This window comes from Notamacropus eugenii, chromosome 3 (genome assembly GCF_028372415.1).
Source record: "Notamacropus eugenii isolate mMacEug1 chromosome 3, mMacEug1.pri_v2, whole genome shotgun sequence".
Taxonomy (NCBI): domain Eukaryota; kingdom Metazoa; phylum Chordata; class Mammalia; order Diprotodontia; family Macropodidae; genus Notamacropus; species Notamacropus eugenii.
In genome coordinates, this window is record NC_092874.1 from 232,414,991 (window position 1) to 232,435,151 (window position 20,161).

Consider the following 20,161-nt stretch of genomic DNA (forward strand, 5'->3'; position numbering starts at 1 on the left):
CTACATGAAGCGCTCTGAGCTAAGGGTTGATAGCACTTCCAACACCATCAATCATTTCGACTGCTTTAACCTTATCTTCTCTATACCTCAGCTTGATTCAGGGAGGCCCACATCTTTTGTTAATTTTCTAGTGAGTCATTGGTTCTCAAGGGTTGCAATGCCCTTTGGCTCTGAAAAATGTCTAAATACTCTTCCTTCCTTCCTCCCTCCCTCCTTCCTCTTTCTCTCTCTCTCTCTTTCTTTTTCTTTCTCTCTCTCTCTCTTTCTCTCTCTCTCTTTCTTTCTTTCTTTCTTCCTTTCTTTCTTTCTTGTCTTCCCTAAAACCTTAAAACCCAGTGCACTCTGAAACCCATAGACTACACAACAATCAGTCCCTTCCCAAGCTCCATTCAATGGCTCTTTTCTGGACGTTTCTGGCTTACAGTGATTATCAATAATAACAGTTTCTCTTTCCCTCTCAGCCTGATTTACTTATTTTTTCTTTTCTCCTTAAACAGGCCATTCCCTGACTACTTCTTAAAGAGGTCCATTCACCAAATGGGCATTAACTCACTCTAAGTCAGTCCCTGAATAGGCCAAGGTTTCCCATTGCATCCTGGGTCATCTCCAGTCATCCTGATGAATATCTGTCTGGTCACTGGATTCAAATGGCTCAGGAGGAGAAAGTGAGGCTGGTGACTTTGCACAGCCCTCCCTCACTCAAAACAAAGTCAAGTGTAAGTCCTGTCATCACTTCTCCAATGTCATGGTCTTTTTCGGCAACAAAGGACGAACATTACAACAACAATACCTCAACTTCCCACAGCGATGGTTGTACCCTTGACCTCGCCATGACCCATAGCCATGCTACTATGTCCATAAAACTCACTGTAGAATCTGTGTGGAAAACGAGTGGTCTGTCTCCTGCTCAGACTGCCATCTTGACCATAAGTCTTTCCCATCCTTTTCCCTAGAAAAATATGTCTCAGAGCTATAATGGCACAGTAGTCATTCTCCAAAACACCTTCAAAAAGGTCTAGAAAATTCACCAAATTGAATCCTGATGAGGAAATTCAAGAAAAAGTCATAGTTATTTTTCCATCCCAGGGACAGGTAGACAGATAGATAGGTAAGGGACACTGGGGATGGAGTCAAGCCAGACATGCACAGGGAACATTCCAGTGCAAGAAGAGGCCTAAGACTCAGGCACCATACCAGGACACTTCAACAGGGTCAAGTGCAACTGGGAGCTTTTCCCTACTACCCAGTTCCTGGTCACGGATCCAAGGTGGAGTGAGTGCCTCAACCTCTCCCCCCAATTCAGTGCAGGCTCTGGGCTGTGTACAGAAAGAAGAACAGGTTCAGATGCAACAGCAGCAGGGTAGCTCAAATCCCAGAAATAAAGCAGAGTCTCAGTTTTTAGCTTCTAGCAGCCTAAACCCAAAGCAAAGGAAAACCTGCAGTTCTTTCTCTGATCCAGCAGAGCTTCCCAGCCTGGCTGATAATGGTAACTGAGTCCAAAAGCAATCTACTGTTGTCAGGAACCAAATTCAAGTCAGGAACTTGCAGAGCTTAGACCAGAAGGACAGTAGGTCCAGAAGGACCTTTTTGGCAGCACTAAAAGCTTGTGGGTTCCCAGCTTGAGTTGTCCCTGAGATACTGAAACAACACAACAGTCAATGCTTCAAGAAAGTAGCAACAGAACCAGCCCAAGACCTTCCCTTCAAAAGTGAACACAGCCCAGCCCTAATATCAAATCCAACATTGGAAGTAGGCTGAAAGAATGAGCAAACTAAAAACAGAATCCCATCATAAAATGCTATTATTGTGACAGTCAAGACACTCAAGACACAAGAAGAGAATAGCTCCAAAAAAAATCTATGAGCAAAGCCCAAAGAAAAACAATTCAATTGGAATTCCAGGAAGAGATGAAGCAAGAGTAAAAAAAAATGAAAAACGTTTTTATCAAAGAAAGAGAGGATTAGAGGGGGGAAATGAAAAGAAATGAGGGCTTTGGAAGAAAGAATTGAATGGAAATTAACAGCTTAGCACAAAAAGGTGAAAAATCTTACTCAAGCAATAAACCTGAAAATTGCAATGGACCAAGTAGGAGCCAATGACTCTATGAAACAAGAAATGTTAAAAATGAAATCAAAAGACTGAAAAAATAAAAGAAAATGTAAAATATTTCATTGCAAAACCAAACAACCTGGGAAGCAGTTTGAGGAGAAAAAAAAAGTAAGTAATTAAACTACCTGAAAGTCATGAGCACAAACAGAGTCTAGACATCATATTTCAAGAAATCTTACAAGAAAACTGCTCTCTTAGAATCCAAGGACAAAGTGAAAATAGAAAGAATCCACCAGTTACCTCCCGAAAGAGACCCTCAAATCTTTTATGAACATCACACCCAAAATCCAGAGCTTCTCAGTCAAAGAAAAAACTTTAAGCAGAGAGAGAAAGGATTCAAATACTGAAAACCACACCTAGAAATCACACATGACTTGGCATCCACCACCATAAAGGAACAGAGTTTGAAATACAATATTCCAGAGGGCAAAGGATGTAGATATAGAGCCAAGAATAACTTATCCAGAAAAACTGATTATAATGCTACAAGGGAAAAATAGATCTTTAATTAAAGAATTTCCAAGCATTCCTAAGACCAAAGCTGAGAAGATACTTTGAAATACAAACACATTAGTCAAGAGGTACATAAAAAAGCAAACACAACCCACACAAATCTTCTGCATTCCTGTATATTAGCAACAAAGTCCAACAGCAAGAGATAGAAAGAGAAATCCCATGTAAGCTAGGGTAGACACTATAAAATACTTGGGAGTTTACCTGCCAAAACAAACCCAGGGACTATATGAACACAATTACAAGACACTTTTTGCACAAATAAAGTTAGATTTAAGTAAGTGGAAAAACATCAGTTGCTCATGGATAGGCTGAGCTAATATAATAAAAATGACAATTCTATCCAAATTAATTTACTTATTTAGTGCCATACCAATTAAACAATCAGATAGTTTATTTTCTAGAGCTGGATAAAATAATATCAAAATTCATCTGGAAGAACAAGAGGCCCAGAATATCAAAGGGACTAATGAAAAGAAATGCTAGGGAAGGTGGCCTAGAGCTACCAGACCTCAAATTGTACTATAAAGCAGAAATTATCAAAACCACTTGGTATTGGCTAAGAAACAGAAGAGTGGACAAGTGGAACAGACTTGGCACTCAAGACGCAGTAGGCAAGGAATATAGCAACCTCCTGTTTGATTAAACCCAAGGACCCCAGCTTCTGGGATAAGAACTCACTGTTCGACAAAAATTGCTGGGAAAACTGGATAACAGTGTGGCAGAAACTAGGCATAGACCCATGCCTGATACCATACACAAGAATAAAGTCCAAATGGGCACACGATCTAGGTATAAAGATTGATACCATGGACAAACTGGAGGAGCAAGGAATAGGGTATTTATCAGATTTATGGAGAAGGGAAGAATTTTTTACTAAAGAAGAGATAGAAAGCATTATGAAATGCAAGATGGATAATTTTGATTACACTAAACTGAAAAGTTTTTGCACAACCAAACCCAATGCAACCAAAATTCGGAAGGATGTAGTAAATTGGGAAAGAATTTTTACAGCTAATCTTGGGGATAAAGACCTCATTTCTAGAATATATAGAGAACTGACTCAAATGCATAACTATACAAGTCATTCCCCAATTGATAAATGGTCAAAGGATATGAACAGGCAATTTTCAGAGGAAGAAATTAAAGATATCTATAATCATATGAAAAAATGTTCTAAATCACTTTTGATTAGAGAGATGCAAATCAAAACAACTCAGGTACCACATCACACCTATAAGATTGGCAAACATGACAGAACAGGAAAATGATAAATGTTGGAGAGGATGTGGGAGAGTTGGAACACTAATTCATTGTTGGTGGAGCTGTGAGCTCATCCAACCATTCCAGAGAGCAGTTTGGAACTATGCCCAAAGGGCTACAAAAATGTGCATACCCTTTGACCCAGCAATATCGCTACTAGGACTATATCCCCAAGAGATCATAAAAATGGGAAAGGGTCCCACATGTACAAAAATATTTATAGCAGCACTCTTTGTAGTTGCCAAAAACTGGAAGTCAAGGGGATGCCCATCAATTGGGGAATGGCTGAATAAATTATGGTATGTGAATGTAATGGAGTACTATTGAGCCATAAGAAATGATGAACAAGAAGACTTCAGAGAGGCCTGGAAGGACTTATATAATCTGATGCTGAGTGAAAGGAGAAGAACCAGGAGAACTTTGTGCACAGCAACGACCACAGTGTGTGAGAGTTTTTTCTGGTAGACTTGGAACTTTGTAACAATGCAAGAGCTTAAAAAAAAAAAAAAAAGAAATCCCAATGGTTTTCTAAGGCAAAATGCCTTCCACACTCAGAGAAAGAACTATGGAATTCATTCACAGAATGTAGCAGATCATGTTTGTGTGTGTGTGTGTGTGTGTGTGTGTGTGTGTGTGTTCATGTATTATGTTTTGATTTGTTATATGATTTCTTCCACTTATTTTAGTTCTTCTACATAGCATGACTATAGTGAAAAAGTATTCAATAAGAAAGTATGTGTAGAGCCTATATAGAATTGTATGCCGTCTTGGGGAGGGAGGGGGGAGTGGGGAGTAGGTGTGGGGGAGTTAAAATCTAAATTTTATGGTAGTGATCGTAGAACATTAAAAAAATAAATAAAATTAAATTTAAAAGAAAAGCAAACACCAATGACTCATCACAAGGCATTAAATGAGGATGAATTGCTACACTCTAATATGGAACTACATTCTAATATGGAAGATGAGGTATCTATCTGTCCCCTCTGACATCAATCATGGGTCAAAGAAGAATCTAATTAGATGAGGGAGGCCTAGGAATCATTCTGTGATGTCCTGATCTTCAGAGAAGAATGGAAAGAGAGGTGAAGAGGAATACACTAGAAGGGAAACAAAAGGAAGGTTAGGGGAAATTATCTCACATAATCAGGATTGCCAAGTTGATATCTATATGAATAAGGAGAAGGGAATGGGGGAGCAGTTGAAACTTGTACCTCATTCCCCTCTGAATTGGTCAAAGGTAGGAAGACTACGCGCACACGCGCGCACACACACACACACACACACACACACACACACACACAGAGCTGGGTACAAAAATACTTCCACTCAACAGGGAAATAAGAGATAAAAGAGAGGAGGAATTGGTAGGAGTGTAGGTTAAGGGAAGGATTAGTTCTAAGCAAAATAAACTCTATGGATGTTCAAAAATATTTCTTCTTTTTTTGAGGTGGCAAAGTGAGAGTGTTGGGGGGTGCCCATCAATTGGAGAATAGCTGAACATGTTATGGTATATAAATGTGATGAAATATTATTGTACTTTAAGAAATGATGTAGGAAATGATTTCTGAGAAGCCTAAGAAGATATACATGAATTGATGCAGAGTAAAATGTACACAACTAGGAAAACTATTTATACAGTGATAACAGTATAGTAAAACCATGCAATTTAGAAAAAATTAGGAACTTGATCAGTATAATCACCAACCATGATTCCAGAGGACAAAGGATGAACTCCACTACCCATCTCCTGGGAGAGAAGTGAAGGAAGGACTCAGTGTACAAAATAAAAAGTATATTTTGGATGTGGCAATTGTAGCAATTTGTTTTGTTTGACCCTACATATTTGTTTTATTTTTCTTTTGCTCTTAATTTGGGGGGAAGGGGAATGGGAAGGAAAGAAGGCATATTTTTGCTGATTGAAATATATATATATGTACATGTTATATATATATATATATACACATGCATATATGTATGCATATATGTATGTATGTATATGAAAATATACAATTTTAAAATTATTTTCAAATTTTTAATTTTTAAAAAGAACATATCTTTGACGATCACCTCTCTTATCTTTAGTCTGTCATTATCTATGTGATCCTTCTCTTCTTCCTGGAGTTAAAGGTAGCTACTAAGTTCCAAGATTTGGTTCTTCAACCTCCTAACTCTGGAACATCCCTCCGCTGTTCTGGCCTGTCTCCCATCAGTAAGTTCCTTCAGAGACTTCCATTTAGGGGAGGGGCCCGGGCCAGCCAAAGTTTATTCCCCATGCAGCTGTGCTTCTGACTTTCCAGCCTTCCATACCATGTTCAGCATGAATAGTGGATACCTTTCTTCATCTTTAGTTTCTTTTTATATATTGTCTTTCCCCATTAGAAAGTAAGCTCTTTGAGAGCAGGGACTGTTTCGCTTGCCCTCAGCATTTAACACAGTGCCTGGAACATAGTAAGTAGTAAACATACTTAATAAATATTTATTGCATTAAAAAAAAGAGATGATTTGTTTCACTAGGACTCTTAGAAGGATAATTTTTAGTGAGAAAGCCATCACTGAATGCCAGCCTATGAAAGAAACCCTCAGACTATTTTCTGCTCCTCTTCCCTTTCAGTTTTTCTCTTGTGCCTTTTTTTCTTCCAGTTGCAAACAGGTAGAGAGGGGATCTCTCCATCTACTTCTCTCACCTTCTAAGGAGTCATCAATGGCTGCCTTTCTAAAGAAGAATATGGTAAGGTGCATGAGTTTGCTCAAGTGACCTAGGGGAAGTTCCTACATTTCAGGTTCCTTGATGCTTTCTACTGTTATTTCCCTGTGAACACTGGTCAGAATCCAGAGAAAGTGAACTCTCCTAGCCTAAGAGATCACAGCAGCACCTTTCACTCAGTAGAGCAATAAGAAGGCCAGCAGAAGTACACGTCAAAAGCCAACATATGCTTGCCCAGATGTCCCAAAGAGGAGAGTTTATGAACAATATCCCTGCACCCCAATCACCTAGCTAGAGGAAGGGGAAATTTTCTAGGCAGTATGCTCCCATAATCTAATAATCTAGAAGGGAAGGGGTGTTTTTGGGCAAAGTTACGCTTGGTGGTTGCCTCTAGAATAACCCTATAGTTGAGAGGTCAGAAATCTGACCTTCTAGAGAGAGAAGGGGAATTCCTGAGACATTGAGTTCTTAACCATGCCTCTTGGTATATGGAGGAGAATCAACCACATGACTCTCACATCTTGAAATGCATGGACTGTGACTTAAAGTTGGACATAGGGGAGCAAAAAACCTATACTTTGCTCCCTTGTACTATTATGAGTTATTTGGACAGTGGAAATACAAATGAAAAGAGGACTGCCCGTCCAGAGGGTTTACATTGTGTTTTCCTTTGAGGAGAATCTAAACCACAAGGTGGCACTATGCATCTGAAATGGACTGTGTAACACCCTGTGGGAGACATGAATTCCACTAGAATGTCAGAATGTTGTCCTGTTGGCAACCGTTCAATTTCCTGAGGACTAAGGGAAGCTTATCGGCTCCTGTGAGTGCTTTAAGTGTTTTCTCTAAGTTTTTATAGATGTCTATGAGTCTTTTGTGGCTTTTACATTTTCTGTGGGTAAATAAAGGCTGTCCTCTACCCAGTATGCATTTATTACCACAAATGCTTATATTCAAGCTGAGAGTTCTGTAACCCATATTTGAAAAAACCTAGACATGAACATCTACAAATATTTCCTAAAGGAAATCCTGGGTGGGGACATAATGAGCCAAAAAGAGATACTGATCTTTTAAGGTCTGCCCAGTCTATGTAAGTCCAGAGCTTGGGAGGCCCTAGGCCATAGGTTATACTATAAACCAGTTATTCTCAAAGTTTGGTGCCAAAAACCTCTGGGGGTCCCTAAGTCTCTTTCAAAGGCTTTAAGAGGTCAAAACTATTTTAATAACAATACCAATATGTTTCAACTTCTAATAAGGTAAATATGAAATGATATAACCTACATAAGCAAAAGCCCTTTGAGAGATCTTTAAAAATTTTTAAGAATTTAAAGTGGTCTTGAGACCAAAAAGTTTGAAAATCACTATGAATATTCCCAGTTCTCCGCAATCCTTAAGCATTTATAAAACACCTACTATGTGTCAGGCCCTTCGCTAAGCACTTTACAATTATTATCTCATGATATCCTTACAGCAACCCTGATGGGTAGATACTACCCTTTTTTTATAGATGGGGAAACTGAGGCAGACAGAGGTAAAGTGACTTATTCAGGGTCACAAAACGACTAAGTATCTGGAGCCAGATTTGAACTCGGGTATTCCTGCCTCCAGGTGCAGTAGTCCCCGGGCCTATACCCTGTGCCACTTAGGTGCCACCTTGACTTGACCCTGCCATCAATTGCCTCAAGCTCTTGACCTATAGCTCTCTTCTTTCACAGACTCCTAGAAAAAACCCTTCAAATTTGTTGCCTCTACTCTCTAACTGCTCCCCCACCACCAGTTTCTTAATCCATTGCAACCTTTACCTTCCAACCCCATCACTCAACTGCAACTGAAACCATTTTGTCCAAGATTACCAACCATCTCTTAATTACTAAATTCAACATACTTTTCTCTGGCCTTATCCTTATTGACTTCTCTGCAGCTTTTGACATATGACTACCTAATCCTCCTGGATACTGTCTCCTGTCTCGGCTTGGTTCTCTTTTTCTTCCTGCTCAGTCCACTTTACTGGATCCAGATCCGTTTCCCATGTCCTAAACATGGGTGTCCCCCAAGATTCCATCCTAGGCTCTCTGTTCTCTATATTGCCTCTAATAGAGCTCTGGTTCATTCCTGTATCAGTTCAATTTTTACTATGTAGATTACTACCAAATCAACATATTCAGCCTGCACATCTCTCCTGAACTTTCCGTCCTGGATCACCAACTGTAGATATGTCTACTGGATGTCCTATAGATGACTGAAACTCAACATGTCCAAAGCAGAACTCATTACCTTCCCTCTTTAAACCTGCCCCATATCCAGCTTCCCTATTTCCACCATCTCTCTTGGTTCAAAACCTCCATCTCATTCTCTATACTTCATGCTCCCTGACTCCCCCCCATCTAAACTATTGCCAAGTCTTATCCATTCTACTTCCACACAGTCTTTTATATCCATCCCATTTTCTCCTCACTCATGGCTACCATCCTAATTTAGTTCCTCTTACATGGATGATCGTAATAGCCCCCTAAGCAATCTCACTGTCTCTAGTCTCTGCCCTCATCAGGCTTGCTATTGTCCTTCATTTTCCAAGAGGACTATGACATGACTTGAACTTGACGTTGTTTTGAGCGAGGGAGGGCTGTGCAAGGTCACCAGCCTCACTTTCTCTTCCTGAGCTATCTGGATCCAGTGACCAGATATTCATTAGGATGACTGGAGAGGACCCAGGATGCAATGGGAGACCTTGGCCTTTTGGGCTAAGGCCTTTTCAGGTACTCATTTAAAGTGAAGTAATGCCTATCCAGTGAATAGGCCTCTTTCAAAAGTAGTCAGAGGTTAGGGTCTCGGCTGTCTTGGCTTGGTTCTTTAATAGAAAAAAGAAAAAAATACTAAATTATTGTGGGAGGGGCAGGAGCCTCAGGGTTGTTGTTTCAAAGAGAAACTGCTATTATTGTCATTCACTGTAAGCCAGGAGGGTCCAAAAACAGCCATTGAGTGGAGCTTGGACAGGGACCCATTATTGTTCCATCCAAGGGCTTGAGAGTGCACTGGGTCTAAGGTTTTAGGGGAAAAAAAGAAAGGAAGGAAGGAAGAAAGGAAGGAAGGAAAGAAGGAAGGAAGGAAGGAAGGAAGGAAGGAAGGAAGGAAGGAAGGAAGGAAGGAAGGAAGGAAGGAAAAGAAGGAAAGGAAGGAAATCCCAAAAGAATCTTCCAAAAACACAGGTCTGACTGTGTCTGTCCTCTGTTCAAGAATTTTCAATAACCCCCTGATACACCTTAAAAAATAACAACAACAACAAAAACCAAACAAATTCCTTAGCCTCTAATCTAAGGCTATCCATAACCTGGTTCCACCCACTTTTTCAGTCATTTCACATTGTTACCCTTCATGCACGTTACATCTTAGCCAAAACATATTTCCTGAAGTTAGCATTCCATTTCCTGCCCTTGTCCCTTTGCGTAGACTCTTTCCCACATTTGGAAAGCTCTCCCACTTCACCTTACCCTCCAAAGGCTCAGCTCATGTATTATAGCAATCCTTTCCCAAAATCACTAGTTATAATACTCTCTCCTTTCTCAAATTATTTTGTGATTCCTTGTATGTTGCATATTTTATGTTCATGGCATGGTAGGACATACAAGTAGTAGAGATAGAACAGAATTCAGGTCCTTTTATGAATTCTAGACCACACATTCTAGATGTCATCCTTTTCCTTCCATCTTTTTCTACTCCAACCTATCCAGAAGCTCCTAAGAGATCTCCAGAGAAGATACAGTCCCAGAATATCTTCCCCACACCTCTTGAATTGAATCCTACCCATCCTTCAAGGCCCAACTCAAGTCCATTTCCTCACTGCAATCTCCCTATAGCCAGGGATCTATTCTCTCCTTGGTACTTCTAATTTATTTATTATCTACCAGTCATTTGGCAATTACTTTCCTAACATTTACCCTGTTTAACGTGTATTTAGCTTATCTTTTCAACTAAAGTACCTAGATGTAGTAGGGGCTTAAAAATTTGTGTTGAATGAATGAATGAATTGTGAGCTCCTAGAGGACTAGGACCACATATAATTTTCTACCCTTCACCACATCTAGGAGTGGTTCAGTGAATGTCTGCTACTTCCTACCTGTGTGGTTTAGGGCCTCAGTTTAAGCATTAGTAGTTTAAAACAGCCCTGAGGCTTTCAGAATACCCTATATACAAAATGAAGGGACTTTACTAGGGGAATTTGTAATTTCCCTCCCAGTTGTAAAATCTATGATTCTTTGATTGACTGGTCTCTCTCCTTCCCTCCTCTTCTTACACTGAAGTATCCTCTCTTGCTTAGTTCTCAATGGCACTATTAATCCTAAACACAGACATTTAGTTTACATGGTGTGATTCCCCATACTTTTACCATGCCTCAGAAACCTCTTCATCCTGGAAATTCACTCTGGCCCTAGAATTCACAAATTGGAAGTACCCTTGACCACGATTCCTCTCTCACCTATTGGATGGCTCCTCCTAGAACCTCCTTTTAAGGATGGTGCCAGGCCAGCCATGTCTTCTTCTCCCGGCAGCACTGGAATTTTCTTAATGGGCTCCTGGCTTTGGGTACCTTCTCTTTCTGCTTCATTTCTTTCCTCATTAGAATGTAACCTCCTTATCATCAAGGACTGTACTTTAGCTTAGAGTTGTATCCCCATGCCTAAGGCAGGGCTTGTTGATTGACTGATGATTTCAGGACACAAACAGGCCTGTCCCAAAGTTGTCTCTCCCCCAGCCCCACCATAGCTCTATCTATGTGGTTTAAATCTCCTATCATGAGAGTCAGTGTTAGAGAGGGCTGAGGGTGTCTCTTCTTTTATGCCATAAACTTCAGCCTCTAGTGGTTGTGTTCCTCCCAACATCAGCCACAGCAACCAGTTCTAGTTAGCCATTTAACATCAACTAGTTTTTACAAAGGGATATTTATACTTTGCAGATATAGCAAGAACAAATATACAGATGTTTCCTATCCTGCCACACAACAACTCAGGAGGGAACTTCTCTGTCCCACCTTTGTCTCTGAGGAAAGTGGGTTCCTACATAACATTGTTCACACAAAATCCACATCCAGATTTGCCACAACTGACAGAAGAGTCCTCAACCTAACTACCATTGGGTTAAGTAGTAGTTAACTACTACCAAAGGTCAGCCATAAAAGTCACTCCTTGTTCCTTGAGTCATTAATGTTGAACTGGCTGAAAACCCACTGGGACACTGTGATACCCAGGAAGAGTCAAACCAAGAGCAGGGCAGCTAACAAAAAAAATGACCAAGGCTAGTTCCTTGTTGAAAGCACCGCCAGTTCTAGCTATGCAGTCTTCATATATATACACACACACACATATATATATGCATGTATATACATACACACACATATAGTATGTGTATGTGTATAGAGAGAGAGAGAGAGAGAGAGAGAGAGAGAGAGAGAGAGAGAGAGAGAGAGAGAGAGAGAGAGAGCCTTCTTTTAACCATTGAGTTAGATCAGAACTAGTAACAGACTATCTACACATGCTCTAAAATCTCCAAGATTCTTCCATTATACTTCATCATGACTCTCCCTGAAACAGGCCTTCGGAGAAAATTCCAGGGAAATTTACATTTGCAAAATACGATGATATATTCGGTAAATAAACCAGGCCCCCTTTATATATGCGAAAGGCCAGTGACTCTAAAATCATAAAGTATGACTGTAAAGAAATAAAACCAATGGACTAGCAGAGCCTTTTAATCCAAAAGAGTACTGATCCCTTCCAAACAAATGTTAAATGTACTTTGTAAATGTCAGATTTTAACAATATCCTTGAGAGATCACATATTTATTCCATTGCTCAGAATATTTTTGAAGCTCCTCTTTGGGAATTGTCTTTAGAGCATAGGATGCTTTCTCTTCTCCCCCCCCCCCCCCACTTAATAGTTTTATTTTTACCCAATTACACTTAAAAATAATTTAACATTCATTTTGGTAAGATTATGAGTTCCAAATTTTTCTTCCTCTCTCCCTTTCCTCCCCCCTCCCTAAGACAGCAAGCAATCTGATATATATAATGTGCATATGTATATACATATGTATACATATAATCATGTTAAACATATTTCCACAATAGTCATGTTGTGAAAGAATCAGAACAAAAGGGAAAAAACTATGAGAAAGATAAAAAAGTAAAGACAGTATACTTCTATTTGCATTCAACTTCATAGTTCTTTCTCCGAACGTGGACAGCATTTTCCATCCTGAGTCTTTTGGAACTGTCTTGGATCATTATATTGTTGAGAAGAGCTAAATCTATCATAGCTGATCATCCTATAACATTGCTGTTACCATATACAATGTTCTCCTGGCCCTGTTCACTTCACTCAGTATTAGTTCATGTAAGTCTTTCCAGGTTTTTCTGAGAGCCACCTGTTCATCATTTCTTATAGTACAATAGTATTCTATGACATTTGTATACCACAACTTGTTCAAGCATTCCCCCAATTGATGGTTATCCCCACAATTTCCAATTCTTTGCCACCACAAAAAGAGCTGCTATAAATTTTTTTAATGATCTCTTTAGGGTGCAGACCTAGTAGTGGTATTGCTGGGTCAAAGGGTGTGCAGTTTGATTGTCCTTTGGACACAGTTCCAAATTGCTCTCTAGATGGTTAGATCAGTTCATAACTTCACCAAAAATGCATTAGTGTTCAGTTTTCCCACATCTTTCATTTTCCTTTTCTGTCAGATTAGCCAGTCTGATAGGTGTGTGGTGGTACCTTCCTCAGAGTTATTTTAATTTGCATTTCCCAAATCAATAGTGATTCAGAGCATTTTTTCATATGACTATAGATAGTTTTAATTTCTTCATCTGAGAACTGTTTATATCCCTTGACCATTTATCAATTGGGGAATGACTTGTATTCTTATAAGTTTGATTCAGTTCTCTATATATTAGAGAAATGAGGTCTTTATCAGAAACACAGGCTGTAAAAATTGTTTTCCAGCTTTCTGCTTTCCTTCTAATCCTGGCTGCATTGGTTTTGTTTGTGCAAAACCTTTTTAATTTAATGTAACCAAAATCATCCATTTTGCATTCATAATATCTCTATCTCTTCTTTGATCATAAATTCTTTCTTTCTCCATAGATATGACAAACTATTCCTTGCTCTCCTAATTTGCTTATGGTACTACCCTTTACGTCTAAATCATATATCCATTCTGACCTCATCTTGGTATGTTTGTTGAGACATTGATCTACGCCTAGTTTCTGCCATACTTTTTTCCAGTTTTCCCAGCAGTTTTTGTCAAATAGTGACTTCTTGTCTCAGAAGCTAGAGTTTTGGGGTTTACCAAACAGTAGATTACTATAGTCGTTTATGACATTTATAGTCGTCTATGACTATACAGACTTTTGACTTGTGTACCTAACTTATTCCACTGATCTACCACTCTGTTTCTTAGCTAATACCAAATAGTTTGGTGATTGTCACTTTTTAGTATAGTTTTAGGTCTGGTATGGCTAAGCCACCTTCCTCTGCATTTTTTCATCAATTCCCTTGATATTCTTGACTTTTTGTTCTTCCGGATGAATTTTATTATTTTTCTCTAGCTGTATAAAAATTTTTTGGTCATTTGTATTAGTATGACACTGAATAAGTAAATTAACCTAGGCAGAATCATCATTTTTATTCCATTAGTTCTGCCTACCCATAAGCAATTGATATTTTTCCAGTTGGTTTAGATCTGACTTTATCTACATGAAAAGTATTCTATAATTGTGTTCATATATTTCCCAGGTTTGTCTTGTTGGGTAGACTCCCAAATATTTTATATTGTCTGAAGTTATTTTAAATGGAATTTATCTCTTGCCGCTGGACTTTTTTAGTAGTATACAGAAATGCTGATGATTTATGTGGGTTTATTTTCTATCTTGCAATTTTGCTTACATTGTTCATTGTTTCAAGTAGTTTTTAGTTGATTCTCTAGGATTCTCAAAGTGTGCCATAATATCATCTGCAAAAAGTGATTATTACCTCTATTATGGTACTACCCTATGGTACTAGAATAGACTATTGTATATTCTAATTCCTTCCATTTTTTTTTCTCTTATTGCTAAAGCTAACATTCCTAGTACAATATTGAATAATAGTGGTGATAATGGGCATATAGGATGCCTCCTCTTGGATAATCCTTTTAGTGGAAAATCTTTATCTTTTGGGGGGAAATTAGATTTTCCGAAGTGGCCCAAAGTTAATCACCACTAAGACAGGTGAAATGTCAAAGGATCATACCAGACAATTTACCATTTTGGCTTCAAAAGTTATTTTTTTAAAAAGTGGTCATTAGTTAAAGCCTTGGCCTTACTTCATGGATTATCTTTCCCATAAAGGGAATGTCACCTAGTTGTTAACTAGTTACTAGGTTGTTATCTAGTCCACTGGTGAAAAGCCTCTGTGTTCTTAGCTAGTTTGGTCCTCAGTGGATTCAACATTGCTGGGACTGTACTTTTTGGGGGGCTTATCTTTAGCTTCATTAAAAACCACTAAAGGAAAGTGTGGGCCCACGTATAACCCCAAAGGGCTCTGCAGTTAACCAATCAGAGGGTAAGAAGATGAATTGCATCTTACCAGGAGTAAGCATAAGCCAGCTTGGGCTGGAGAGAGCCTGTTAAATTTTTAGTGTAACCATTTACTCCTGGGAAATCAACAAACTACCAAATCAGGGTTTGATTTATTATTTTGTTGATTGTCTAGACACTAGACTTTTAAAAGAAATGGAGAAAATGTTAATAATGCAGCTTAAACTTAAAAGTATTTCATGTGCACTGTCTCCCCACCACCCAGGGAGTTTTTAAACATTTGCCAGCACAACACACCCCTGCATCCTATCCTTCCTGAGAAAGCCAATCATCCCCACACCTTTTTTTCTGTTTAGGGGAGTAACTTGCACAAGATGAACAGGCACAGATGAATTTTTTGATCTATATTTCAGATGTTATTACATTATCTTTCCCCCCAAATCCACCCTTCTTCCAAACTTATCTATTTCTGTTGAGATAACCACCGCTATTCTAATCACCCACTTCTGTCATCCTCAACTTCTCACTTTTACTTGTTCTGCATATCCAAGCAGTTGCCAAATCTATCGTCACAGCATCTCTCCACTCGCATAGCCACCATACTAGTTCAGGAGCTCAAATTGTCTCTTCCCTAGACTATTGTCGTTGTTGTTCAATTGGGTCCAACTCTTCATGACCCCATTTGGGGTTTTCTTGGCAAAGATACTGCAGTGGTCTGCCATTTCCTTCTTCAGCTCATTTTACAGATAAGAAAACCTAGGGGTGAACAGGGTTAAGTGACTTGCTCAGAGCCACGCAAGTTAGTAAGTGTCTGAAGTCAGATTTGAACTCTGGAAGATAAATCTTCCTGACTCCACGCCTGGCATTCTGTCCACTGCATGCACCATCTAGCTGCCTTAGACTAATAGCTTTATAAGTATTTTCCTGTCTCAAGTCTCTCCTCATCCCCATCCATCCTCCATGCACCTGCCAAAGTGATTTTCCTAACGTATAGATCTGACCATCCTTTTCTCCTCAGTAAAACTCCAGAGGTAATTCCTACTACTTCTAAGATCAAACATAAACTCCTGTTTGGTATATAAAGACCTTTGCCACTTGGCCACAACCTTTGTTTCCAGTTTTACTATGCATTACTCTAATTCCGGTACTCTCCTGTCTAGCCAAACTTGCCTCACTCATACAAAGAGACAAGTAAAATATCCATACCCCAATAGGAAATTAAGGTTTGATATCATCCATTAAGCAGAATTATATAAAGAAATAAGAATGGATATAAGAATTTATATAATAGTGGAAAATCTTTATCTTTTGAGGGTAATTGAGATTTTCAGAAATGGCCCAAAGTTAATCACCACTGAGTCTGGAATCTGCATCAAAGGATCAAACCAGGCAATTTACTGTTTTCGCTTCAAAAGTTTATTAACATATTATTAAAGTATATTATTAAGAATTAAGAATGGAAAGAAATCTTTCTCCCGAGTTGAAAATGGAGATGATTCACTTTTGTTGGCTATTTTTATATTGTGTATGCTAAAAAACAAGACTCCAACTGAAAAGCTGTTAGATTCATTGACTATTATGACCTACTATTTTGTGGTACAGTATATGTTTAAAATAAAAAAGGATCTTTGAAAAAGAAATTCACCTGCTTGCCTAGCTATAATCAATAAACCACTGAATAATTAATTATCAACATAATTATTACTTATAAGTCTGCCCTATCCACCAGGGCACACATAGGGATTTTTCAAAAGTAAAGAAACATATTCAAATATATTGCTCCAAAGAGCAAAGAGGGTTTCTTCTACTTCTAAAAAATAAAATAATTCTTAAAATATTGTTCATTTCATTCTCATATTAGCCTTTAAAATTTTTATTTTGTATATTTTTATGTAATATACATAACATTGTATAATAATACATGCATATTATTTATTAACATATATATTTCGGGTGTGTGCTAGACAATATTTTGCTAATATGGATATCTTATCTAAAAATCTGGAGCCCTCTATGCTCAAGCTATGTATAGGATGTATATATGCATAGCTTTGGAGAACCACAGGTCACTTCCACATCACAATAAGGCACCACATCTGAGGAGCATCTGGGGAAGAACACAGACAAGAATTATGCGGGATGAGAACATCTAGAGAACCCACGATCTGAACCACTGGAGGGAGTACACACGCCAGTGAGATCAGAAATCCATGTAAGCAATGAGACTCATTTGGTGATGCTTTTTGTTTCCCTGCCCATTTCTTCTCCAACACTTCCCCTCCTCCCATCCTTTGCTTTTCTCTTCCTTAAGCATTTTCTTAGGAAACTGGGCTTGAAGATCCTGGGTCCCTGTTCTCTAAATCAATTCATATTACTTCCCTCCTTATAGAATCCTCACACAAATCTGGATTAGTGAACAACCAGCATTTCTAAGAGCTATGTGACTGACTGCACGTATATAACATATAGCGGATTGCTTTCCCAATATAAGGAAGGGAGAAAAATGTGGAACTTAAAATCTTATAAAAATGAATGTTGAAAATTGTCTTTATATGTAATTAGAAAAAATAAAATACTATTTACATAAAAAGAGATACGACCCTGGGCAAGTCACTTAATCTGTTTGCCTCAGTTTCCTAATCCATAAAAAAAGATAACACCTACCCATCAGGGTTGCTGTAAGGATATCAGGAGATAATAACTGTCAAGTGCTTAGTACGGGGCCTGACACATAGTAAGCTCTATTAATGTTAGTTATTATTATTTCCCCACCTCCATTTCTTCTCGCACACAATATTATCCATGCCTGGAATACCCTTCTCCACCCACCCCAAACTTTTGAAATCTTAGCTATCCTTTAAGGCCAAATTGAAATACCACCTCCTTCAGAAAGCCTTCCGTATTCCCTAAGTCATTAATAGCACTTTCCCCTCAAGAATCCACTCAACACTTTTCTTGCAATTCCTCTAAGTACCTAGCAAGTGCTATTTTTTAAACTGTGGTTACTTATGTCTCATATCCTCATACCTCCAGAATGGTAGGAACTATCTTACCCAGCATTATGCTCTACAAAGCAGTAGTTGCCTTACAAGGGTACTTACTGAATGTTTAGTAAAAGGAATTAAATTAGAGGAAGCAGGGAAAGGGAAGAATTAGTCTGTGAACAAATAGTATAGTCCCCAATGTAATAAACTGCACATTATACGAAAACTCAAAACTGATAAAGAGCTCACTATTTCTGCTTTGAAAACCAATCGAAATGGGACCTTAGAGAAAAAAATGGGCCCTTTTCCCAATCAGGCAAGAAAGTGGTTTAGGGAGTGAGGAAGAGGGAAAGCTTATAAAGAAAGTGTTTTTTTTTTCTTTTCATTTGGTTCCCGTGAAAGAACAGGCTTCTAATTTGGTTACTGTCTCTATTTCTCTTTGTGTCTCTATGTAGCTTCTTAAGGCCCAGTTTTTGTTTCTTTGTCTCTCCCTTTTCTCAGGTCTGGAAAATCCTTGTTCTCAGAGGAAAGGAGTAGGAGGAGAATTGGAGGATGGTTGAGAGGAGGAGGAGAACAGACATCTCAGCAGCTCTGGCTGCGGGGGCGGCTGTGGCCGAAGGTGGAGCCTGACAATTCATTGATTTTGAAAAATAACAAAATCCACTCATAAGAACCCAGAGATACAAACACTCACAAGCACAAAAACACGCATCTAGAACACACAATTCACTTGGACAGCGACACACAGTATCAACCCCAAAAGATACAGTCACACTCTCAAACATTCAGGACACCTTCCAGGCCAAGTAATTGTCACCACTGTCCTACCCTGCCACAACTTACCCCCTCGGCAGATACAACCTACGACCTCAGTGGGTACAGTGTGGGGGAAAGCGCTCCCTCCTTTTCTTTGGGGAGTTCAAGGACTAACAGCTCTCACCGTCCCTACCAAACTCCTCTTGCCCCACATCAGCAGCGAGGCAGGGAATGCAGGGGGCGAGGGAAGGAAGAACCGGCTCCGCCTTCTGCCTCCGTCTCCCCGGCCGGGTCCCGTCCCAACCTCCTCTTTTGCCCTGCCCCGAGCCCTCGACTCAGGCCTCCTTTCTCCTCGCTCCCGGCTCTCCCTCCGGACCCAGGGGCTCGGCGCCTCCAGAGGGCGTCCGGGTGGGAGGGAAGGAGGCAGGGAGGGGGCGCCGAGAGCCCGAGGCTGCGGGGGTGGAAGGATGTGCGTCATGGGGAGCGTGGGCAGGAAGGGGGGCACGTGGAAACCCGGGGCCGGTGGCTGGCAGCTCAGGCCCCAAAAATAACCGAGGGGTGGGGGAGGGTCCACCCACGCTCGCGCCGGGGCTGGCGTTCCAGGGAGCCCCCCACCCTCGTGAGGGCAGCCACCAGCAGACGGACACAGCTCCCTCCGCCCCATGTTGGGCACCCTGTGGTTTGGAGAGGGTGAAGGGGACAATCTTATTTGCTCAAGTCTCACCCCCACCCCGACAGGAAATGCCCCAACCTCCAGGGAATGTAGACCCAACGAAAGTAGAGAAAGTGCGCCCGGTGCCTCTAACCCTCCCCGGCACACCGCCCACCCGTCCATTTCAAGTGTTGCGTGAACGCTGTTGAAAATTAGGGCATGTGGAATTAGAGTCTGGGGGCTTGGAGGCTGGGGAAAAGGCTGTCCTCTCCTGGTTGCTTGCCTCTCCTCTCTTTGTTGTTCCCCCCCTTATTATCTTCGAGTCCTGAGGAGTGGGGTGGGGTGTGTACCCCCCGCTTCCCCCCCCTTTCCAGCCGTGGGAGTGAGTGTAATAAAAACCATATGGAGCTGAAAGAAATGGGGGAGGCAGGGGGTTAGGGGGTAGAGAAGACTATCTGGATAAAGGCGGTTATTTGAAATTGCTCCACCCCTAGAATTCTGCTGTAGACCATCCCATATAGAAAACTTCACACATTATTTCCTGCCATTTAGCTATTCTGTATCACCAAGCGCTCTGAAAAGACCCCCTGCCTCCCCCCAGATGCCCTCA

The 20,161-nt window shown here is 40.0% G+C and overlaps 1 protein-coding gene across 2 annotated transcripts; it reads right to left on the bottom strand.

Moving 5' to 3' along the window:
• Nucleotides 1-17,016: 17,016 nt before the first annotated feature.
• LOC140534275 (uncharacterized) lies at nt 17,017-19,858 on the bottom strand. 2 transcript variants are annotated; one of them, XR_011977231.1, is made up of 2 exons: nt 18,987-19,351; nt 17,017-17,266 (listed from the first exon to the last, which is right to left on the bottom strand). XR_011977231.1 is itself a non-coding variant. In XM_072655108.1 (2 exons), the coding sequence occupies exons 1-2, from the start codon at nt 19,732-19,734 to the stop codon at nt 17,237-17,239; spliced, it is 681 nt and encodes a 226-aa protein (XP_072511209.1). In that variant the 5' UTR covers nt 19,735-19,858; the 3' UTR covers nt 17,017-17,236. The 2 variants fall into 2 exon arrangements, 1 of the variants encoding a protein (XP_072511209.1); XM_072655108.1 differs by having other exon boundaries at nt 19,084-19,858.
• Between the last annotated feature and the right edge of the window lie 303 nt (nt 19,859-20,161).